Raw genomic sequence first — 21,906 nt, forward strand, 5'->3', positions numbered from 1 at the left:
AAAAAGGAACAATTTTATTACTGAATAAACATCTAACTAGACTGTGATGTACATTATAGGCAGTCTGCCAAAAAAATTACAAAGACAGAAATCTCACTCTATTATATAGCCATGCATATACAGTCCATTACATACATGTGAATTGTCTTTATCCTAAGGAAAAATAAAGCTTTCCATGTTTTTAATAAGCAGAAAGTTAACAACCTAGAGCCAGGAGCCTAGGCAGACACAGGGAGACAAGGCACCTTCCTCCCTGATGTCTAAGATTTGGTTCTAAGGCTCCCAAGAATGAAAGACATTCCTAGGATGTAAACTTGGCAAGAGGCTTATTTAAATGTTAAGAAGATTTACGTACTTCTTAAAGAGAGAAGGGATTTACAACTACAAGTTTTCCAAAGAAAATGCTAAAAGAAAAGAAGGGGAAAGTCTCTCTCCCCTTTTAGAACCTGAGAGAATTCAATTTTTTTTTTCTTTAGATTTGTAGTTGCCTTTCAGCTAATCAATCTTTAATAGCAAATCAATCTATTTAACATGGGAACACATGGACTTTTCTTATTTGAGTTAATATTACAAAGAGGTTGATTATAAAATTCGGTTGTTAGGAAGTGATCAAATAGGTCTGCCAGTACAAGATAAGTAAAGGTATTACACCAATTCCATTTAATTTCAGTGGTATTTATATTTTGCTAGGAGAAAACAAAATCAGAATCCTATCACCCTGGTATTGAGCTGATGGATGTCAAAGTCATCAGAGGACAGTGAACCAAACTGAAATGCACAACCAAGTCTTTATTCACTTACTGCAGTAGTATAAGCAGCCAAAAAATGTTCTATTTTTAGTGTTCCGTTCTTCTCGTTGGAAAGGTACCAGGCAAGGGTCAGTGAATGACATGCTGTGCAGATGGGAGGAAACGTATCACTGCCTAGGAGCCCTGCACAAAAGACTCCTGCTGTTTCATGGGCCTGGGGAAGGCCTTGGAGTGGAAAATACTGAGTCAGAGTGGAGAAAAGTATATTAGTCAGGACTCCTCCCCACAAGGAGAAGTGAAAAGTACCTCAGGCAGGGCCACCCCACTAAAGAGCTTCTGGATGGAGGCACTAATGCAGAAATGCTGGTGAGCACGGCTGGCCAAGGGGTCACAAGGGAAGGGTGGAGTCCCGGGGTCTGAGTTCTTGACAGCAACTCCCTCCAGAGATTGCAGTGCCGAGACTGTGCACCAAGTCTGATGTGGGAGGGCAACTTCCTCTCACAGAGCTTTCCAGGCAAAGCCTTTGTAATTGTCAGTGGTTTGGGCCTGAAAGGTAATAAATAGGATTTTGGCCTGGAGCTAGACTTCACCCCTAGACAAACAGCTACCTTCAGAGTTGTAGCGTTGGAGTTGATAGATTGAAGGAAACCTACCCTCTTTTCATCTTAATCATATAAAAAAATCCTAGGAATGTAGAGAAAAGGACTTAGGGAACATACAGCTCTGAGAGGTTTGTATTGGTCTCTACATGTATTTTGTATCTTTGTGACTAAGTAAGCAGGAGTTATAAAAACAAAATTGGCATTCCACTTTTCAACTGGTCCCTCATCTCCAGAATGGGAGCCGTCATGAGATCATAGAAAGGCTTCAGATATGGTTAAAAGCTATAAAGTATCTGTACATAGAAGCCTATTGTACGGAGATGGCTCTAGAAAGCAGGAGACAGCACAGCATATTTTAAGCTGGAGGGGCAGTTTTCTGGGTTTCCCAAACTCCACAAAGAAACACAGCTCTTGCTTCTAGCAACATGGAATGAGTGTCCACTAAGTATGTAAAGAATCTTTTAGCTGCTCTTAGGGGTTTTGTGGCCCTTAGGCCCTGCTCAGTGCTTTGGAGACAATAAAACAATCCTAGCATATTTCTGAGTACAGCCTACTCTCCTACAGCATAGGTTTCTAAAACATCAATGAACTCATATGCAATTGGGAAATAAGAGAATGATTAGTAGTGTAACACGGGCATCACATTATTTACGTGAGTTTTCTTAGTTACAAGGAGCTAGAATAGCTGTAGTATTATAGCTTTCAGGAAGGGGAAAGCGTTGCTAGTACATAGGCAACTGCCCTGTCAGCCCTGTTTTAAGAAAATTTGTTTTTTTTAATTTTTTTTAACTTTATTTATTTTTTGAGAGACAGAGAAATAGCATGAGCTGGAGAGAGGCAGAGAAACAGGGAGTCACAGATTCCAAAGCAGGCTCCAGGCTCTGAGCTTTCAGCACAGAGCATGATGTGGGGCTTGAATGCACAGACCGTGAGATCATGACCTGAGCCAAAGTTGGTCGCTCAACCAACTGAGCCACCCAGGCGCCCCCCCCATTTTTTTTAATGTTTATTATTTTTATTTTTATTTTTTTAAATGTTTATTTATTTTTGAGACAGAGAGAGACAGAGCATGAACACGGGAGGGGCAGAGAGAGAGGGAGACACAGAATCTGAAACAGGCTCCAGGCTCTGAGCGGTCAGCACAGAGCCCGACGCGGGGCTTGAACTCATGGACCGTGAGATCATGACCTGAGCCGAAGTCGGATGCTTAACCGACCAAGCCACCCAGGCGCCCCTTAATGTTTATTTTTGAAGAAGGGAGAGACAGTGTGTGAGTGGGGAAGGAGCAGAGAGAGAGGGAGACACAGAATTGCAAGCAGGCTCCAGGCTCTGAGCTGTCAGCACAGAGCCCATCACACGGCTCGAACTCACCGCAAGATCGTGACCTGAGCCGAAGTCGGATGCTCAACTGACTGAGCCACCCAGGTGCCCCTTAAGAAAATTTAAAATGAGAGACTGCACCCAGGGCTCCCTCCTTGACCCCCAGCATCAGACAGACTCTAGGATGGAGGCAAGTTGCACTTTCCCCCTTGCCCTCCTTGCCTGTTTTAACCTCCGCTTCTTCGGCCTGGTCTCCATTTCCATCTTCGTAGTCTAGGCTCATAAAATTAAATTAAAAAAATTTATACGTGCATATACACGCATTCACACACACATGTGTATGTAAAATGATATAAAGCTGTTGGAGGGGAGCTGAATCATTGGCTCAGTTTGTTTTCTTAATCCGGTGTCTAGGAAAGCATTTTGTGTTATCTTGATTTATTTTCTCCCCTTTAGATTAAAGGATCTTCTCAGTCAAAAAAAGGTGGAGGACCCAGAGAAACAAGATGAACCCAGCAAAGACAACCAGCAGCAGGCCCTAATTGACCAGAGATACTTTCAGGTACTGAACAGCTGGCAAAGAGACTGGTGTTGGTAGAGAACCTTGGTTTCTTTTTTCTTTTATTCTTTAATTTTTTTTTAGTTTTTATTTACATTCCAGTTAGTTAACATACAGTATAATATTAGTTTCAATTATGTAATAGAGTGATTCAACACGTCCATACAACACTCAGTGCTCATCACAAGGGCACTCCTTAATCCCCATCACTAATTTCACCCATCCTCCCACCCACCTTCCTTCTGTTATCCATCAGTTTGTTCTCTATAGTTTTTTTCCTTAGCTCATTTGTTTTCTTTTTCTTTAATCAAAAAAAAAAATTTTTTTTTTAATTTTTAAGTAATCTCTTTACCAAACATGGGGTTTGAACTTTCAAGCCCAAGATCAAAAGTCACATGCTCCATCCACCACCTGAGCCAGCCAGGCGCCCTTATTTTGTTTCTTAAGTTCGACATATGACTGGAACCATATGGTATTTGTCTCTCTCTCAGAGACAAAATATTAGCATAATACTTTCTAGCTCCATCTATGTCGTTGCAAATGGTAAGATTTCATCATTTTTTTATGGCTGTTCAATATTCCATTGTGCATATACACATCTTCTTTATCCATTGATCAATGGACACTTGGCCTGTTTCTATAATTTGGCTATTATAGACAATGCTATAAACATCAAGATGCATTTATCTCTTTCTGTTAGTATTTTTGTATTCTTTGGGTAAATACCTAGTAGTACAATCACTGGACCATAGGGTAGTTCTGTTTTTAACTTTTTGAGGAAACTCCATACATACTGTTTTCCAGAGTGGCTGCACAGTTTGACCCCCCCAACAGTGCAAGAGGGTTCCTTCTTCTCCACATCCTTGCCTACACCTGTTTCTTGTGTTGTTTGGATGCTTTTTATTTCTTTTTGTTATCTGATTGCTGTGGCTAGGACTTCCAGTACCATGTTGAATAAAAGTGGTAAGAGTGGATATTCTTGTCTTATTCCTGTTCATAGAGGAAAAGCTCTCAGTTTTTCCCCATTTAGGATGATGTTAGCTGTGTTTTTGTTCACATAGGGCTTTTACATGTTGAGTTATGTTCCCTCTAAACCTATTTTGCTGAGGGTTTTTATCATGAATGAACATTGTACTCTGTCATACGCTTTTTCTGCATCTATTGAAATGATCATATGGTTCTTATCCTTTCTTTCAATTAATGTGATGTATCATGTTGGTTGATTTGCAAATATTGAACAACGCTTACAACCCAGGAATAAATCCCACTGAATTGTGGTGAGTGCTTTTTTTTTAAATGTATTGTTGGATTAGGATGCTAATATTTTATGGAGAATTTTTGCATCTGTTCATCAGCAATATTGGCCTGTAGTTCTCTCTTTCTCTCTTTTTTGAAGTTTGTTTATTTAGAAAGAGAGGTTTTTTTATTACCAACTCATTTCATTTGCTGGTTATTGGTCTGTTCAAGTTTTCTATTTCTTGCTGTTTCAGTTTTGGTAATTTATATGTTTCTAAGAATTTATTCATTTCTTCTAGGTTGTTCATAATATTCTCTTACAATTGTTTGTGTTTCTGTGGTGTTGGTTGTTACTTCTCTCTGATTTGTGACTTTATTTGGGTTCTTTCTCTTTTCTTTTTGATAAGTGTGTCTAGAAGCTTATCAATTTTCTTGATCTTTTCAAAGAACCAGCTCCTGGTTTCATTGATCTGTGCTATTGTTTTTTAGTTTCTATATCATTTATTTCTGCTCTAATATTTACTATTTCCTTCCTTCTGCTGGCTTTAGGCTTCATTTGTTCTTTTTCTAGCGCCTTTAGGTATAAGGTTAGGTTGTTTGAGATTTTTCTTCTTAAGGTAGGCCTGTTTTGCCATTTAACTCCCTCTTAGGGATTCCCTCTTAGGATTGCTTTTGCTGCATCCCAAAGGTTTTGGACCATTGTGTTTCATTTTCATTTGTTTCCATGTATTTTTAAAAATTTCTTCTTTGATTTTTTGGTCAACCCATTCATTGTTTAGTGCATGTTGTTTAATCTCCATGTATTTGTGGTCTTTCCAGATTTTTTTTGTGGTTAATTTCTAGTTTTATACTGTTGTGGTCAGAAAAGGTACATGGTATTATTTGGGTCTTTTTGTATTTGTTGAGGCCTGTTTTGTGACCTAATATGTGATCTCTTCTGGGGAATATTCATGTACACTTGAAAAGAGCGTATATTCTCCTGTTTAAGGATGGCATATTCTGAATATGTCTGTTAAGTCTATCTGGTCCAGTGTGTCATTCAAAGCTTTTGTTTTCTTGTTTATTTTCTGTTCACATGATTTGTCCATTGATGTAAGTGGGGTGTTAAAGTTCCCCATTCTTACTGTATTTGAACTTTAATTTTCATCTCAGTTTAATAAGTTATCAGGTGGTAAAGAATATTTGTATTTGTGTGCTTATCCTGTTTTATCATGGCATGTCTTCTTGGCTGAAAACACTGTAGGTAGCTAGACTTAGAATTTGTCTTACTCCTTGAAAGACTTTGGCCTAATTAAAAGTAGGGTAGTAAAAAGCTAATAAGATTTTTAAGATTGGCCTGTAGTTCTCACTCTCTCTCTTTTTTAAAGTTTGTTTATTTATTTATTTACTTAGAGAGAGGGGGAGATTTTTGTTTACTAACCCATTTCATTTGCTGGTTGTTCGTCTGTCCTATTCTCCTCTCTTAAGCCATTTCCCTTTTTATTGTTTGTGTTGTTGCTTTTGTTGGTATTATTATTATGACTGTTATTATATATAAATTTATTTTCTTAAGGTCCTTACATGGTTCTGTTTTTATTTAGACATTTAGTCCCTCTGAATTGTAATTTTCTATGTGGTGTGATGTAGAGATCTTACCTTAGTGATTTTTTTTTAATGTTTATTTGTTTTTGAGAGAGACATAGTATGAGTGGGGGAGGGGCAGAGAGAGGGAGACACAGAATCTGAAGTAGGCTCCAGGTTCTGAGCTGTCAGTACAGAGCCTGATGCGGGGCTCGAGTTCACAAACCGTGAGATCATGATCTGAGCCAAAGTCGGACACTCGACTGACTGAGCCACCCAGGCGCCCCTAACCTTAGTGATTTTTATAGACCATTTATTGAATAGATAGTGATCAAGCCAGCCTGTTTACTGACTGAACTGGGCCTGTGCTCTTATTTTATTGGACTCAAACAGGGTTTTTTAAACTTTGAATTAATTACTAATATTTTAAAAATTAAGATATTTTATTTGTTCTTTTTTCTACCTTCTCTTAAAAAGCTACAGAATCTGGCAACAAATTCCTGCATAGTCCTTATCAGAACAGAATTATGCCTTTCTCTTGTCACATATGGGCATGTGCTCTTTAGTTAGCCATAGCCCCTGGCCATGCTTGCTTCACTCACTCATGGTCTTAACTTGCTTCTAGATGCATTTGAGTTTGCAGTTTCTCATAGACATTCTTTCTCTACTTCACTGAAATGAAACCTCTGTCATATCCACTCATATGCATAGGTTTATTTATTTCTAGACTCCTTAGTCTATTCCATTTTTATACTATTTCCCATATTCTTTTACTTTCTGTAATTTTATAGTAGGTTTTGATACCTTTTAGGAAAAGAATCTTAGGCATCGTTCTTTTAAAATTTTTCCTTTATTATATTTTTAGCACATTTACTCTCCTGGATGAACAGTTTGTCAGATTCAAAAATAGATCCTATTGAGAGCAACTGAAATTGAATTAACTTTTTAGATTAATATTTGGAAAGATGACACATTTACATTTTTTAATCGTCTCAGAAATATGTCTCTAATTTTCTTTAGGCCTTCCTTTATAGCCTTGAATAAAGCTTTGTGTATATATTTTTTCAATTTTTTTAAAGAGCTTTTTTTTTTTTTTTTTATGTTTATTGACTTTTGAGAGAGAGAGAGTGAGAATACACATGAGTGTAGAGACAAGGAGACAATCTGAAGCAGGCTCCATGCTCTGAGCTGTCAGCACAGAGCCCAACTCAGGGCTCAAACTCATGGACCGGTAGGTCATGATCTGAGCTGAAATTGGACGCTTAACCGACTGAGCCACCCAGGTACCCCTATATATTTTTAAATTTAGCTCTTGGACGTTTCTTGTTAGGTTTATTTCCTAGGTATTTTATAACTTGTATTGCTATCAAGAATGGCATCCTTTCCTCTATTACATTTCTTAATTGGTTGTTGCTGGTTCTTCATATATCTGTGTTGATTTTCATTTCCAGGCAATTTTCTGAAAACATTTTTTTTTTTTGATAACTCTCTTGTACCCAGCATGTAACTGAGTTTCTTTTATTTCATTTTGTTTCTTAGATTCAATTTGAGAGGCTTTGTCCTTTAATAGGCAATTAAACCATCATAGATATTGAGACCTTACTCCTATATCTGCTTTTATTCCTGACATCTTTGTTTTCTATTTATATGTTTTCTAGTTCCATTCTTTTTTTTTTTTTCCTGAAATTTGCTAGGTTGAGATTTGTCTTCTTTTTCTTTTCTAGTACTTACAACATCTGTTATCTTAATTCTTTTCTACTTGTCTAATGTTTACTTTCAAGATACAGTTTTTATCCATATCAAGAGTTTATCAGTATCTGCAAACTGTTTCTGAATAAGATAAGACCTATTTGTGAGTTGGGTTGTTTTTGTTTTAATTCTCATCTCTCTGGTAATTGTTTAAGTCATTTTACTATTTTCTCATTGTTAATACACATTTTTCTGCCAGTCATCTGACTGTGGTCAAGTCATAAGAAATGCTCTGCTGTCAGTAATAAATCTGTGAAGGGGATTTAGTTTCTCCATTAAAATATGTGTAAATACAAGAGAGGGTGCCTGGGTGGCTCACTTGGCTAGTGTCCGACTTTTGGTTTCAGCTCAGGTCATGATCTCACAGTTTGTGATTTTGAGCCCCATTTCAGTCTCTGCACTTGATGGTGTGGAGTCTGCTCAGGATTCTCCCCCACCTCTCTGCCCCTCCTGCTCTCTCTCTGTCTCTCTCAAAATAAATAAATAAGCTATGTGAATAAATACATACATACATACAACAGAAAAAAAATGTTGAAATATTCTCTCAAACTAAAAAACTCGTAAGTAAACATCTGAAGTTTTTTTTTTTTAATTTTTTTTTAACCTTTATTTATTATTGAGAGACAGAGAGAGACAGAGCATGAGCAGGGTAGGGGTCAAGAGATGGGGAGACACAGAATCCGAAGCAGGCTCAGCACAGAGTTCGACGCGGGGCTCGAACTCACAAACCGCGAGATCATGACCTGAGCCGGAGTTGGACGCTTAGCCGATGGAGCCATCCAGGCGCCCCAAACATCTGAAGTTTTATTACTAGGAGACCTATGAATATAGCTTGAAGTATGAGTAGGGACAAAGATCCGAGATCAAAATAGTATCTTGTCTTTATGCTTATGTAATTATTTATTAAATGATATGGGCTTGATGGAGGTAAATATGGAAATTACTTTCCTCCCCCTTTTTTAAAAAATGTATTTGAGAGAAAGAGAGAGAGAGTGAGCAAACCAGGTAGGGAGAGATGGGAGAGAGAGAATCCCAAGCAGGCTCCGCACTGTCAGCACAGAGTCCAATGTGGGGCTTGAACTCATGAACTGCGAGATCATGACCTGAGCCAAAACCAAGAGTCAGATGCTTAATCAACTGAGCCACCCAGGCACACCTACTCTTTTCCCTTTAAACTTGCCATTTTGGGTCTCCTCCTTTCCTTGGATGATATATAAGGTAGAACTCATAACTTTCAACAGGGGGCGTATAGTCACATATTATACATGTTAAGATATTTAAAATTCACTCCAGGCATTGATAATATTAGGGAATTACTGTTAAATTTCTTATATATAATAATGGTGTTATGATTTTGTAGGAGAATATGCCTATTTTAAGAGATGCATACTTAAGTATTTGAGGATAAAATTTTATCATGTCTATATTTTCTTCAGATGATTCAGCTAAAAATAGAGTGAGCAAATATGGGAAAATGTTAACAGTTGTTGAATCCAGGTAATGATTATGTGGGTATTTATGATAGTTCATTTTATGTATCAACTTGACTGGGCCATGGGGTGCCCAGATATTTGGTTAAAGATTATTCTGAATATGTCACATATGAATATGTGAGGGTGTTTATGGATAAGGTTAACATTTGATTTGGTAGACTGGATAAAACAGATTGCCTTCCCTAATGTGAATGGGTCTCATCCAGTCATTTGAAGACATGACTAAAACAAAAAGTGTTAATAAGAGGGAGCCTTTCAGCTGGGACATGAGTTTTTTCCTACCTTCAAACTTGAATTAAAGCATTGTCTCTTCCTGTGTCTTAAGCCTGTGGGCATTCAAAGTAGAAGTATTTCCTTGACTCTCCTGGGTCTCCAGCTTGCCTACTGCAGAAATTGGGACTTCTCAGTTTCCATAATTTTGTGAGCCAATTCCTTAAAATTAATCTCTTTAGATGTATTTATATACATATACATTGTTTCTCTTTCTCTTTAGAGCCTTCATTAATACAGATTTTGGTACTGAGAGTGGTTGTAGAGGAACAACATATTACGGATGAGTTCTCTGAATTGGGTCTGGGGTTTCCAGAATTGGCATGATGTTTCCAGGATTTTTGTATAGAATGTGTGGGACTTTATTATTCACTGTCCTTACACTTTGGCCTTTAATTGAAGCTATGAAACAAACAATAGGAAATGACCCTTTTAACATCTGATTTAGCTTAAATATGAAGAGATAGAATTAGAGAAATGTGAGACTCTAGCTAAGGATATATTGATGATTATTTTTCCCTGTGTGGATTGTAAGAGGTCATTCATAACTACTTTCAAGTCTAAATCATTTGAAATGCATTTCGCTTTTCTATGAAATCTGTAGTTCTCATTAGAATTACATGTTTAATTCTGTTGATGCAACTACTGTACTTCCAAAACATTACAGGTGTCAGTTAAAGAGCTTCTTAATGTCCAAAATTAATTCTGAAAATGATGATACATTAACATAGAAAGCACTCCTGTAACCTAGACCACTTGGATAGGACTATGATAGACCTTTCAACTAAAACATTGTCTTTTTTTAAAGGTGCTGAGTAGCATCAATTCAGTTGTTCACAATCCAAGAGCTCCAGTAATAATTCATAAACAGAGCAAAGGAGGAGCCCAACATTTTCATAAAGATTTTGTTCAAGACTGTGGATTTGAGCATCTTATTCCTATAATAGAAATGTGGGCAGATCAGCTGACTTCCCTAAAGGTAAAGGGTTGAATATTCTTTATTATATAGACCCTACTGTACTTTCATCTTCCTCTTTTTGGTGTCTCCATGCTGCAGCTTTTCCTGGCCCTTATTTCTCCTCAGATGTAATATTTTGTTCTTCATTCATTTTAATTGGGGATTTTTTCCTTCTTCATATTTGAAATAATTTTCCTTCTTTCAAAACTGTCCACATTTGTTTATTCTGTAGAGCAGTTAATAGTCCAGAAGCAGCCAATACTACTTTTACTTATTCTGTCTATCCATGGAAGATAAAAATTTCTTCACTTTCTTTTTTTTTTAATTTATTTAATTAATGTATTTTTATTTTAATGTTTTATTATTTATTTTTGAGAGAGAGATAGAGGCAGAGTGCAAGCAGGGGAGGCGCAGACAGAGAGAGAGGGAGACACAGAATCCGAAGCAGGCTCTAGGCTCTGAGCTGTCAGCACAGAGCCCGACGTGGGGCTCAAACTCATGGACTGTGAGATCATGACCTGAGCTGAAGGCTGATGCTTAACTGACCAAGCCATCCAGGCACCCCCCCTTTTTTTGTTTGTTTATTTTAGAGAGAGAGAGAGAATACAAAGAGGGGAGAGAGGACAGCAGTGCTCTAAAGGGCCAAGCACTGTGCCATGCACATAGTAGATGCTCAGTAAATGTTTATTTACCAGTCTTACTTACCAATTGACCAGTCTTAGAGTTTTAAACTTACAGTAGCTTTGTCCTTTGTGCACAGTTTAAAATAGATTAGGACAGGAGCGCCTGGGTGGCTCAGTCAGTTAAGCATCTGACTTCAGGTCAGGTCATGATCTCGTGGTTCATTAGTTCGAGACGCTCATCGGGCACTGTGCTGACAGCTCAGAGCCTGGAGTCTGTCTCGGATTCTGTTTCTCTCTCTCTCTCCGTCTCTCCCCCACTCGCGTGTGCTCTCTATCAAAAATAAATAAACATTAAAAAAATTAAAAATAAAATAGAGTGGGACAATTTGTCTAGGCCAAGAAGATTAAGTAGGCTGTCATGAAGACTAGAATTAATTTAATTTAGAATCTTTTAAGTTAATTTTTTTCAAGATAAAAACCTGCCTGGAGATAAATGCTATAATAGATGAATCCTGAACACATTATCCTAAGTGAAGGAAAGCTTGTCACAAAAGGACACTTACTGTATAATTCCACTTTATGTGAAATGCCCAGAATAGGCAAATCCATAGAAACAGAAGGTAGATTAGTAGTGACCCAGGGATTGGGGACAGGGAAGAATGGGGAGTGGCTGTGAATGGGAATGACATTGCTTTTGGGGGTGATGAAAATGTTCTGAAATTAGATAATGGTGATAGTTGCACATCTCTGTAAATTGATTAGGATTACTGAATTGTACACTTAACAGAGGGTGAATTTTATGTTAGGTGAATTACATTTCAATAAATCTGTTATAAAATATTCAGGTTTATTTTTTATCCATCAATAGTTAAAAAAATAAGTACTTAAATAACATATAGTACTAATAAATAACATAATTACTTTAAACATCTAGAGTTGACATAATCAAGGGGTATCTTGGTGGCTCAGTTGGTTAAGTGCCGACTCTTGATTTTGGCTGGGGTCATGATCTTCGAGCCCCACATTGGGCTCTGCCCTAACAGTACTACTTGTACTGCAAGACATCACTAGCTTATCAACTTAAATTTTATTAGAAATGTTTGCAGAGCCTGCTTGGGATTCTTCCTCACTCTCTCTCTGCCCCTCCCCTACCTGCGTGTGCTCTCCCTGTTTCACAAAATAAATAAATTAAAAACAATAGATTGGAGATCATCAATATATCATGTTTTGTGTAAGCCCTATATTTACCTGGAGAAAGCAATATAACAGACTTTTTCTAAAATGGTAATGATATTTTAAAAAGATACTGATTGGGGCGCCTGGGTGGCTCAGTCAGTTAAGCATCTGACTTCGGCTCAGGTCATGATCTCATGGTCCGTGAGTTTGAGCCTGGCATCAGGCTCTGTGCTGACAGCTGAGAGCCTGGAGCCTGCTTTCGAGTCTCTGTCTCCCTCTCTCTCTATACCTCCCCCACTTGTGCTGTTTTTCTTTCTCTCTCAAAAATAAACATTAAAAATAAAAAAGGTACTGATGATGGTTTGATTTTATATATATATATGTGTATATATATGTATATGTATGTATATATATGTATATATGTATGTATATATATATAAAATATAAATACACACAATTCTTGGTTATATATATATATGTGTGTGTGTGTGTGTGTGTGTGTGTGTATATATATATATATATATATATATAAAACTTTTTTTTTTTTTAACATTTATTTATTTTTGAGACAGAGAGAGACACAGCATGAACGGGGGAGGGGCAGAGAGAGAGGGAAACACAGAATCGGAAGCAGGCTCCAGGCTCCGAGCCATCAGCCCAGAGCCCGACGCTGGGCTCGAACTCGCGGACCGCAAGATCGTGACCTGAGCCGAAGTCGGACGCTTAACCGACTGAGCCACCCAGGCGCCCCTATATATAACTTTTTTACGTTTATTTTTGAAAGAGCAAGTGTGAGTGTGATTTGGGGAGGGGCAGAGAGAGAGAGGGGGAGAGAGAATCCCAAGCAGGTTCCACGCTGTCAGCCCAGAGCCCGACACTCAGGACTCAATCCTATGAATCATGAGATCATGACCTCAGCCGAAATCAAGAGTTGGATGGTTAACCGATTGAGCCACTCAGGAGCCCAAATGTTTTATATATATATATATATACGTGTATATATGTATATACATATATATATATATATATATACATACACACGTATATACACACACACACACACACACACACACACACATACACACACACATACCTGCCTGGATAATTTTACAGTAAAACTTTGGTTTGTGAGCATAATTCATCCCAGAAACATGCTTGTAATCCAAAGTACTTGTATATCAAAGCAAATTTCCCCATAAGGAATCATGGAAACTCAGAACATTCATTCCACAATCCAGAAATATTCATGTAAAAATGATTACAATACTGTAATCTAATACAAAGTAATAAAGAAAAATAAATTAACCTACACTTACCTTTGAAAACCTTTGTGGCTGGTGTGAGAGAGACAAAAGAGAGGAGGGTTATACCACTATCACTAACGGAATCACTGCTGTCTGTTGGCTCAAATGGAATCTTTCTCGTTTTGGTCAACTTTAACAAGGAACCTATTCAGTGACCTAGCACTGAAGCAATGCATTCCTAAGCTTACTCTTGTATGGAAAAGCAAAGGACTGTCCATAGGTGCTTTGAAGTGACGAAACATACACTAGTGCTGGTTGAGGGCACCTTCCAAAGTTCTGAAAAATCACTGATTTTTGCCAAACACCATGACCTGAGACCAAGCATCTGAGCATGGGAGACTGATCACCCACAATCCCTCAGTGAGAGGGAGAGAGAGAGAGAGAGAGACCATTGGTTCAGTTGTGATGATGTGACGTTTGGCGTCACGTACTACTTGTACTGCAAGACATCACTAGCTTATCAACTTAAAATTTATTAGAAATGTTTGCTCGTCTTGCAGGACACTTGCAGAACAAGTTACTTGGAATCCAAGTTTTTACTGTATTTTATTATCATCATGGAAACTTTTTAAAAAATCAATAATACCATGTTGTTTCTTTTGTTATAAAGGATTTGTATAAGTCCTTGAAAATACTGTCTGCAGAACTGGTGCCTTGGCATAATTTAAAAAAGCAGGATGAAAATGAAGGTATCAGAGTTGAAGATCTGTTATTTATAGTAGATACCATGTTAGAAGAAGTTGAAAATAAGGAAAAGGTAATGCTTAATACTTCTGTAAATGTTCACATTTTAATGTAATCTTATCTTAAAAACGGATACTGATACAGATATTGATATTCTACTAGAATTCTATGTCTCTTTTTAAAGTTTTTATTAAAGCCTTGGGATTATTTTAAGACGTGGACCATCTTTCTCTTTCTCTTTTGGACAGGACAGCAATATACCAAACTTAAAAACTTTGCAAGCTATTGTTTCTCACTTCCAAAAATTATTTGATGTGCCTTCTTTAAATGGAGTCTATCCTCGAATGAATGAAGTTTATACTAGGCTTGGAGAAATGAACAATGCTGTGAGAAACCTCCAAGAACTCTTAGAATTAGGTGATGACTCTTTGCCCTGTCTGGCCCCCATTTACGAATTATTCCTGATAAATCAAGTAAAAGTAGGTTAAAATTTTTTAAGTAAAAAATTGAGGGTAATGGAAGCATAAAGTATTTGATTTAATGATTTTGAAAATTCAGTTTTAAAATACCCTTTTATTTTTTTCTTACAGATAGTTCAACTTCATTGTGTGTGTTGGTGAGCACAGTTGGAAAATTGTGTAGGCTGATTAATGAGAATATGAATGAGCAGGTTATGCAGGTATTAGGACCTGAAGATCTCCAAAGGTATTTATTTTAAAAAGTTTGCAAAATATTATCCAAAATGCTTGGAGTGATGAAATTGAAGACTTTTAAAACTTATAAGTTATCTACCTTTCCTGTTTGGGATAGCATCTTTTAAATAATTTGACAGTCTAAAATATCTCATACCTTATAGACAGATGGAGAGAATGCCAACCATTTTCAAGGTAAAAATAGATTGTAGGGCCTCTAAGTTTATATAGGGTGGGTCAGGACTCCAGCATTACTGCTCTAAGCCTGTTCCCAGGGGAAATTATATATGGAGAAATTCAGACCTTATTAGCAACATCATGTAAGTGTTCAGAATATATAAACCAGTCCTATTTTTAATATACCACCATAGACCACTTAATAATCACTAACAGTGTATTATTTGATTAAAAGATAAATGTTAAGGATTTTTTTTAAAGCTAGTCATCTCTAAAATAAGATCTGATTTTTTTTTTTAAATATTGAAACATTCTAGCTATACTTCAAGCAACTCTTCCCACCCCCTCCCCCCAATTTGGTACTGTAACATATGGGAAGAGGAACACATACATAAACCACCTATTCCATATATTGTGTAAGTTTTCCAAGAAAAATCCTTACCTAATCTGACACTTGAGTTTTCTGATACTTGATGCTTTTTTTTTTTAATTTTTTTTTAACTTTTATTTATTTTTAAGAGCGAGAGAGGGGCACCTGCGTGGCTCAGTCGGTTAAGCACCTGACTTTGGCTCAGGTCATGGTCTTAAGACTTGTGGGTTTGAGCACTGCATCAGGCTCTGTGCTGACAGCTCAGAGCCTGGAGCCTGCTTCCCATTCTGTCTGTCTCTTTCTCTGCCCCTCCCTGGCTCTCACTCTGTCTCTCTCTCTCTGTCTTTCTCTCTCTCTCTCTCTCAAAAATAAACAGTAAAAAAAATGTTTTCGAGAGAGAGGGAGAGAGAGATGGGAGGAGAGCATGAGTTGGGTAGGGGCAGAAAGAGGGAGACAGAGGATCAGAAGCAGGTTCCATGCTGTGAGCGCAAAGCCCAATGCTGGGATTAAACTCAGGAATGTGAGATCAAGACCTGAGCTGAAATCAAGAGTTGGCCGCTGCTCAACCGACTGAACCACCCAGGTACCTCAAAACAAGTGGTTTTTTTTGTTTGTTTTTATTTTTTGAGAGAGAGGGCACAAGTGAGTGAGGGGGTGTGGAGAGAGAAGCAGGGCTCCAGCTCACCTGATATGGGACTCAAACTCAGGAACCATGAAATCATGACTTGAGCTGAAGTCAGATGCTTAACAACTGAGCCACTCAGGCGTCCCTGATACTTGCTGCTTTTAAAAGGAGCATAGCTCTCATTATTGGTCTTTTTTCCCTTCCCATATTTATACTGTCTACTGATACTTATTCTTAATGTTTAATAGAATACTGGATATAAAAACCAATTTTTAGAAAACGTTAAAAAGCAAGGTCTCTTAAAAATCCTTGAGCTAAATGGAAAGTTTTCCACATCAGGAGTGTTACATAAATTTAACTTTGGAACACGTGTTTACACTGATAATAGATACTTCTCTACAAAAGTAGTAAAAGATCAACACAGAGCTCAAAAATCAAGGATTGCAGTAAATTATTATTACATTTATATTTAAATTAGCAGGAAATTTCCTAACATTGTGAAAATGTTTTATTTTCAATCAAATGCAAACCTTAAGTTGGAAATTCAGTGTAAACTGCATTTTTTTTAAAAGCATTATCAACAAATTGGAAGAACATGAGGAATTTTTCCCAGCATTTCAGGCATTTACTAATGATCTACTTGAAATCTTAGGTAAGATCTTTGTTGTTGGTGGTTAAATTTTGAGTCTTAAGATATCATTGGGTTGGAGGGAAGAGTGTTCCTTAGTCACTGTATTAGTGCTTGTACCTAGAAGTGTTTTGTTAGAAAGTGTCTAAAAAGCACTAACAGTTCTGGAAACACACTCCTAACTTGCAGTTAGAGTTGGTTAGGGTTGGTCTACAGAACAGAGAAGGTACATATCCTTTAAGGAGCTGGGGATTGCCTTTGTTTTGAAATCGTAAAAGGAGAAATGGCATTACTCTGGCTGGGCCCAGTTTAACCCTAACTCTGTCATGGCTTAATGAGAAGAAATCGTGGTAGAATTTATGATCTTGGAAGATGTTTTGTGTTGTTTTTTTTTCTTCCTTCTTTTTTTTTTTTAAGATAGAACTTACTGTGTTTTTTAAATACACAAATTAAATTTCCTTCTCAGGTGATAAGTAATGTAAAGTAAACATCTGTATAAAGAAAGACACATTTATAAACCTATATATAGTAGGGAAGATATATATTTGCATTTTTGTTCATGTTGAGAGTTTTGTTAGTTTTATCTCTTGAAGGGAAAAAATGTAACTTATTTAGGAATTTTAGGCAAAACAGAGACCCAAGTCTCTTATCTTATAAAATTTTTTTTTCATGTTTATTCATTTTTGAGAGAGAGAGAGAGTGCAAGTAAGGGTAGGGCAGAGAGAGAAGGAGACACAGGATCTGAAGCAGACTTCAGGCTCTGAGCTGTCAGCACAGAGCCTGACAAAGGGCTCGAACTCATGAACTGAGAGATCATGACCTGAACCAAAGTCAGATGCTTAACTGACTGAGCCACCCAGGTGCCTCTAAGTCTCTTAAGTGTGATTATATATGGTTATAAAAGTAATTTATCTTACTATTAAGAACATTTTTAAAGTTTAAAGTGATTTATTCAGTGATTAATTTTTTTTTATATAGCTCATTTGAAAGATTTTTTTTTTTTTTTTTTTTTTAAAGAATGCCTCCTTGACAATAGGAAATTGAATTAGAAGAGGAGGGGGCACCTGGCTGGCTCAGGTGGTAGAGGCTGTGACTCTTGATCTTAAGGTTGTGAGTTCAAGCCCCACATTGGGCATAGAGCCGACATTTAATAAATTTCTTAAATTAGAAGAGAAAATGAGGTTTAGTAGAAGATAAGGGAATGAGTAAATTAAAATTTGGTAAGAAGATGAATAAATGAAAGAAACATCTGACTGGAATATCTAGCCTAGTAAACGTAAAAGTTTTGTGGCCTATTTTATGTAGACTGTGGAAGCAAGGGAGACAGTGACTGAATGTGTTTTAGGCATAGAAATGTGTTGCCTCGTATTCCAAACAGCTTTGTTTCATAGAATAATATTTTTCTTGCTTTGTGGTAGCAGTTAAACAGTGAGGTTCTCATCATTAATAAACATTTCAGTTGGTGTACAGGTAACACTTATTTCAGAATCCTTCTATAGAAACTTCCTCTTAGATACGATACTCAGCATGGTTCATGTGGCATCATTTACTTCAATAAGCCATATCTCTCTGCAGATGAACTCTGTATTTTTGTCACAGTTGAAACTCTGGAGTTACATATGACACTTAACATTGGGAAAGTTAAAATTGTTTGGCAAACATAACTATTTTTATCATTACTAGATGTCATTTTAAGCGTTTAGAACTATGGAATGTTGTACTGAATACCAGATATGGAGAAGGACTTTGTTTTCTTACATAAGTGGTATGATTAGCTGAGAATATTCTCATACCAGCCAAGATCCTTCTCTGTGGGATTTATTTATAAGGCAGATTTCTCATGTAGTGAAAAAACAAGTGTGATTTCAGAATGGGGTTCAGGAAATAACTTGATCTTGTATCTTATCGTGATATGAAGTATGAATCAAATAATCTGTTGTAGATCTGCATATATATTTTTTCTTATATCCTGATGCTTTGTAAGTGTATCTAGACAAGTATTCTGAGTGAAGTCAGGAGCTTAAGTAGCATAGGCTATAAATTTAGGCTAAAGGAAAAACAACCAAAATTCAGCTAAACATGGAAGAAGAGAGGTGGAATCTAAGGAAGCATTTTTACATAAAAGAAAATGAATTTATAAACAGTGGCCTAGCAGAATAATGTAGAAAAAAGTGGTCAGAATCTAGAGAACCTCCCACTGGGGCTTTTGGGGCTGGAGTCTAGATAATGAGAGAAAAGGACCTTGCTTCTCCAGTGACCAAGAGCTTTCAGACTGAATTCTAACAGGCTGGTTGGAAGCAGACAGTCTTAGAAAGAGAAACCAAATTCACAAAGAATCTGGCAGAGAAGAACCTGAGCTAGTTTATCTGGTAAGGTGGACCAGGCTAAGCTCTGCAGTACATTGCATCTGAGATTTGTACTTTGAGAAGCCTCACACTTTTTATTAGGTAGATATGTTGTTTCATCTAAAAGGTAGACCTCAGAATGATCTTACTAATGAGAAATTTGTCCAGTAGAATTAAGGAGAGGACTATGTTCCATGAGAAGAAATCATTAAGTCCTCAGATGGGTACCCAGAAGAGAGACAGCTTCTACGCAGGATTTCACCATGTAGACTCACCCATGTAATTATATAGATTTAAAGAGGCAATGACATATCGCAAATGTCGCCAGTATGATCTCTTAATAAGAGGACACTGCTAATGAGATTAATATCAGAGTCAGAGGATACTTGTAGGTATATGGTAGCTTTTACACACAGATGCCCTGTAAAGCATCTTTGTTTCAATCAGTGATACTCTTATCACCACTATGGGGTAAAAATTTCATGTGCATCAAAGTGCTAGTGTTGCCTTTGCATTTGACGTTTTCCTTTCCAGAGAGATTGTCATTTCATCTGAGCCTATCACTAGATAAAGCTATTCTTATTCTTGTTTTTCTGTTACAGAAATTGATGACTTGGATGCCATTGTACCTGCAGTAAAGAAATTAAAAATACTTTCATACTGAAAACAAATCAAATTATTTTTACTGTGTAAATTGCATTCTTAACATTCTGAGTATTTTGTAGGATCGTGCTTTAAGACAAGGGTTAAAAATGTATTTACTCTCAGAATTCATCCCCTTCTTAATATTGGGTCTTCCCATCTATATTTTTATTAACTTTGAGATTCTTATAGAGAAAATAGTTGCTAAGCTAAAGTGGTAAGTTAACTTTAAATCCTTTAATCTTAAGCAATTCTTGAGTGCTTTATAAGATTGTTTTAAAATGTAGTGTGTAAGTAAAAGAAAAACTCAGGGAGACAGGTTGCAAACAATAGAAAGATTGCATTTAAATTGAGGGTTTAGTAACCTTTTTTTATTCTGGGAATAAGGATTGCCAATGGCTGTCTTGAATTCAGCCAATAGGAACCTACTGCTTTCCTGGCAAGGAAATTGCACATTCTACTGAGATATCCTTCATGGCACTTGACCTTTCAAAGCTGGAGGAAGAAAAGGAAGAAGGAAAAAATGTTTTATCTTTGGGTTAGGTTAGGAAATGAATTATGAGGTAATAGGAGTAGATAATAGTCTCTCATTGAAAAAAGTGTCTTTTTTGCAATCTTGATGTAATGTACTTTTTATAAGGACATGAAATCTTAAATAAAGTTCTTGTGAAGAATTTCCAAATGTAAGTGTCCTCAGTGACTTATTTGCATTATTCACATAGAATGAGTCATATTCTCTTACAAGGCTGATCCTTGCTGCATTTTATTTTACATAAGAATGCTTTTATTGCTGCTTCTACTTATTCTCTGTTCTCAATATTCAGTCTGAGTTTCTTAAGGGACCAGTGTTACTCCGCCCCCCCCCCCCCCCCCCCCCCCCCCCCCCCCCCCCCCGCCAATCCCTTGCCACTCTGTTATAAGTAGCAGGCCTAGGTTCTTTCTAGATTTAAAATTCTTTGTTTTGTTAGGCTGCAGTTACATTTCTAAAATTTTTTTTTAATGTTTATTTATTTTTGAAGGAGAGAGAGGGACAGAGTGTGAGTTGGGGAGGGGCAGAAAGAGAGACGCACACACAGAATCTGAAGCAGGCTCCAGGCTCTGAGCTGTCAGCACAGAGCCCGATGCGGGGCTCAAACTCACAGTGAGATCGTGACCTGAGCTGAAGTCAGATGCTCAACCAACTGAGCCACCCAGGCACCCCTGCAGTTATATTTCCAAACACGAGCCCACAGTCTGTGAAAGGACCTGTGTCTTTTGAGAGTTGGGTAGAAAAAGTAATTGGATATTTAATTATGTAAATACTCTGAGCTGATTAGATTACTCTAAGAAATTGCTGTGAGGCAGCTAGAAAATCTAACGTTATTTGAAATGAAAAAATATAATTTAAAAAGTATGTGAATTTAAATTTTGTTAGCTAGTTTAAGAATCTCTGGTTAACTCTTAGTTTAAAACAGGTTTCAAACGTTTCCTCAGAGGCCTCAAGAGTTTTTTGGAGGATCACTGAATGGGACAGTGCCACTAGTAAGAACTTTAGGCCCCCTCTGTTGGATCTACTTTTATCCAGTTTTAATTATTTAAAATATAAGTAAAGTACTGAAATTAGTGTTTGGCCCCTTTTTAACTTTTTAATTATGGAATAATTGATTAGTAGGTTGAACATATTTAAAGCATACAATTTGATAAGTTTTGATACACCTATACCTGTGAAACCATCACCACAATCAAAATAATAAACATACCAATCTCTCTCCAAAGCTTCTCTCTTTGCTCTTGGTAATTTACCCAGCCCCTTGCCACCCCTAAGCAACAACTGATCTGTTCTCTGTCATTATAGACTCGTTTGCATTTTATGGGATTTCATGTAAATGGAATCATAAAATTGATTTTAAAAAGTTGTTCTCTTTTTTTGTCTGGCCTCTTTCACCATAATTATTTTAAGATTTTTGCATGGTGCATTTATTAACAGTTCATTCCTTTCTATTGCTGTGTAGTATTCCATTGTATGAATATACCACAATTTGTTTATCCATTCACCTAGTGATGGAGATTTTAGTTATTTTCCAGTTTTTGACTACTACAAATAAAACTGCTATAAACATTCATGTTCAGACTGTTATGTGGACATACCTGGTATCCAGTGTCTT

General features: G+C 36.9%; 1 protein-coding gene across 5 annotated transcripts in view; it reads left to right on the plus strand.

Moving 5' to 3' along the window:
• The window catches only part of CEP70 (centrosomal protein 70), a 69,848-nt gene extending 49,410 nt beyond the window's left edge, over window positions 1-20,438 (plus strand). For 4 of the 5 annotated variants that reach the window (XM_042956319.1, XM_042956317.1, XM_042956320.1 and 1 more), the window contains 7 exons: window positions 3,128-3,233; window positions 10,347-10,517; window positions 14,210-14,356; window positions 14,532-14,700; window positions 14,874-14,988; window positions 16,720-16,799; window positions 19,723-20,438. In XM_042956319.1, coding sequence (XP_042812253.1) covers window positions 3,128-3,233; window positions 10,347-10,517; window positions 14,210-14,356; window positions 14,532-14,700; window positions 14,874-14,988; window positions 16,720-16,799; window positions 19,723-19,784 — 850 coding nt within the window. In that variant the 3' untranslated portion in view covers window positions 19,785-20,438. Of the gene's footprint in view, window positions 1-3,127; window positions 3,234-10,346; window positions 10,518-14,209; window positions 14,357-14,531; window positions 14,763-14,873; window positions 14,989-16,719; window positions 16,800-19,722 lie in introns of those variants that run through there. The other variant, XM_042956322.1, reaches the window with a different exon arrangement.
• Window positions 20,439-21,906: the final 1,468 nt, after the last annotated feature.

This window comes from Panthera tigris, chromosome C2 (assembly GCF_018350195.1).
Source record: "Panthera tigris isolate Pti1 chromosome C2, P.tigris_Pti1_mat1.1, whole genome shotgun sequence".
In the NCBI taxonomy this organism is placed as follows: domain Eukaryota; kingdom Metazoa; phylum Chordata; class Mammalia; order Carnivora; family Felidae; genus Panthera; species Panthera tigris.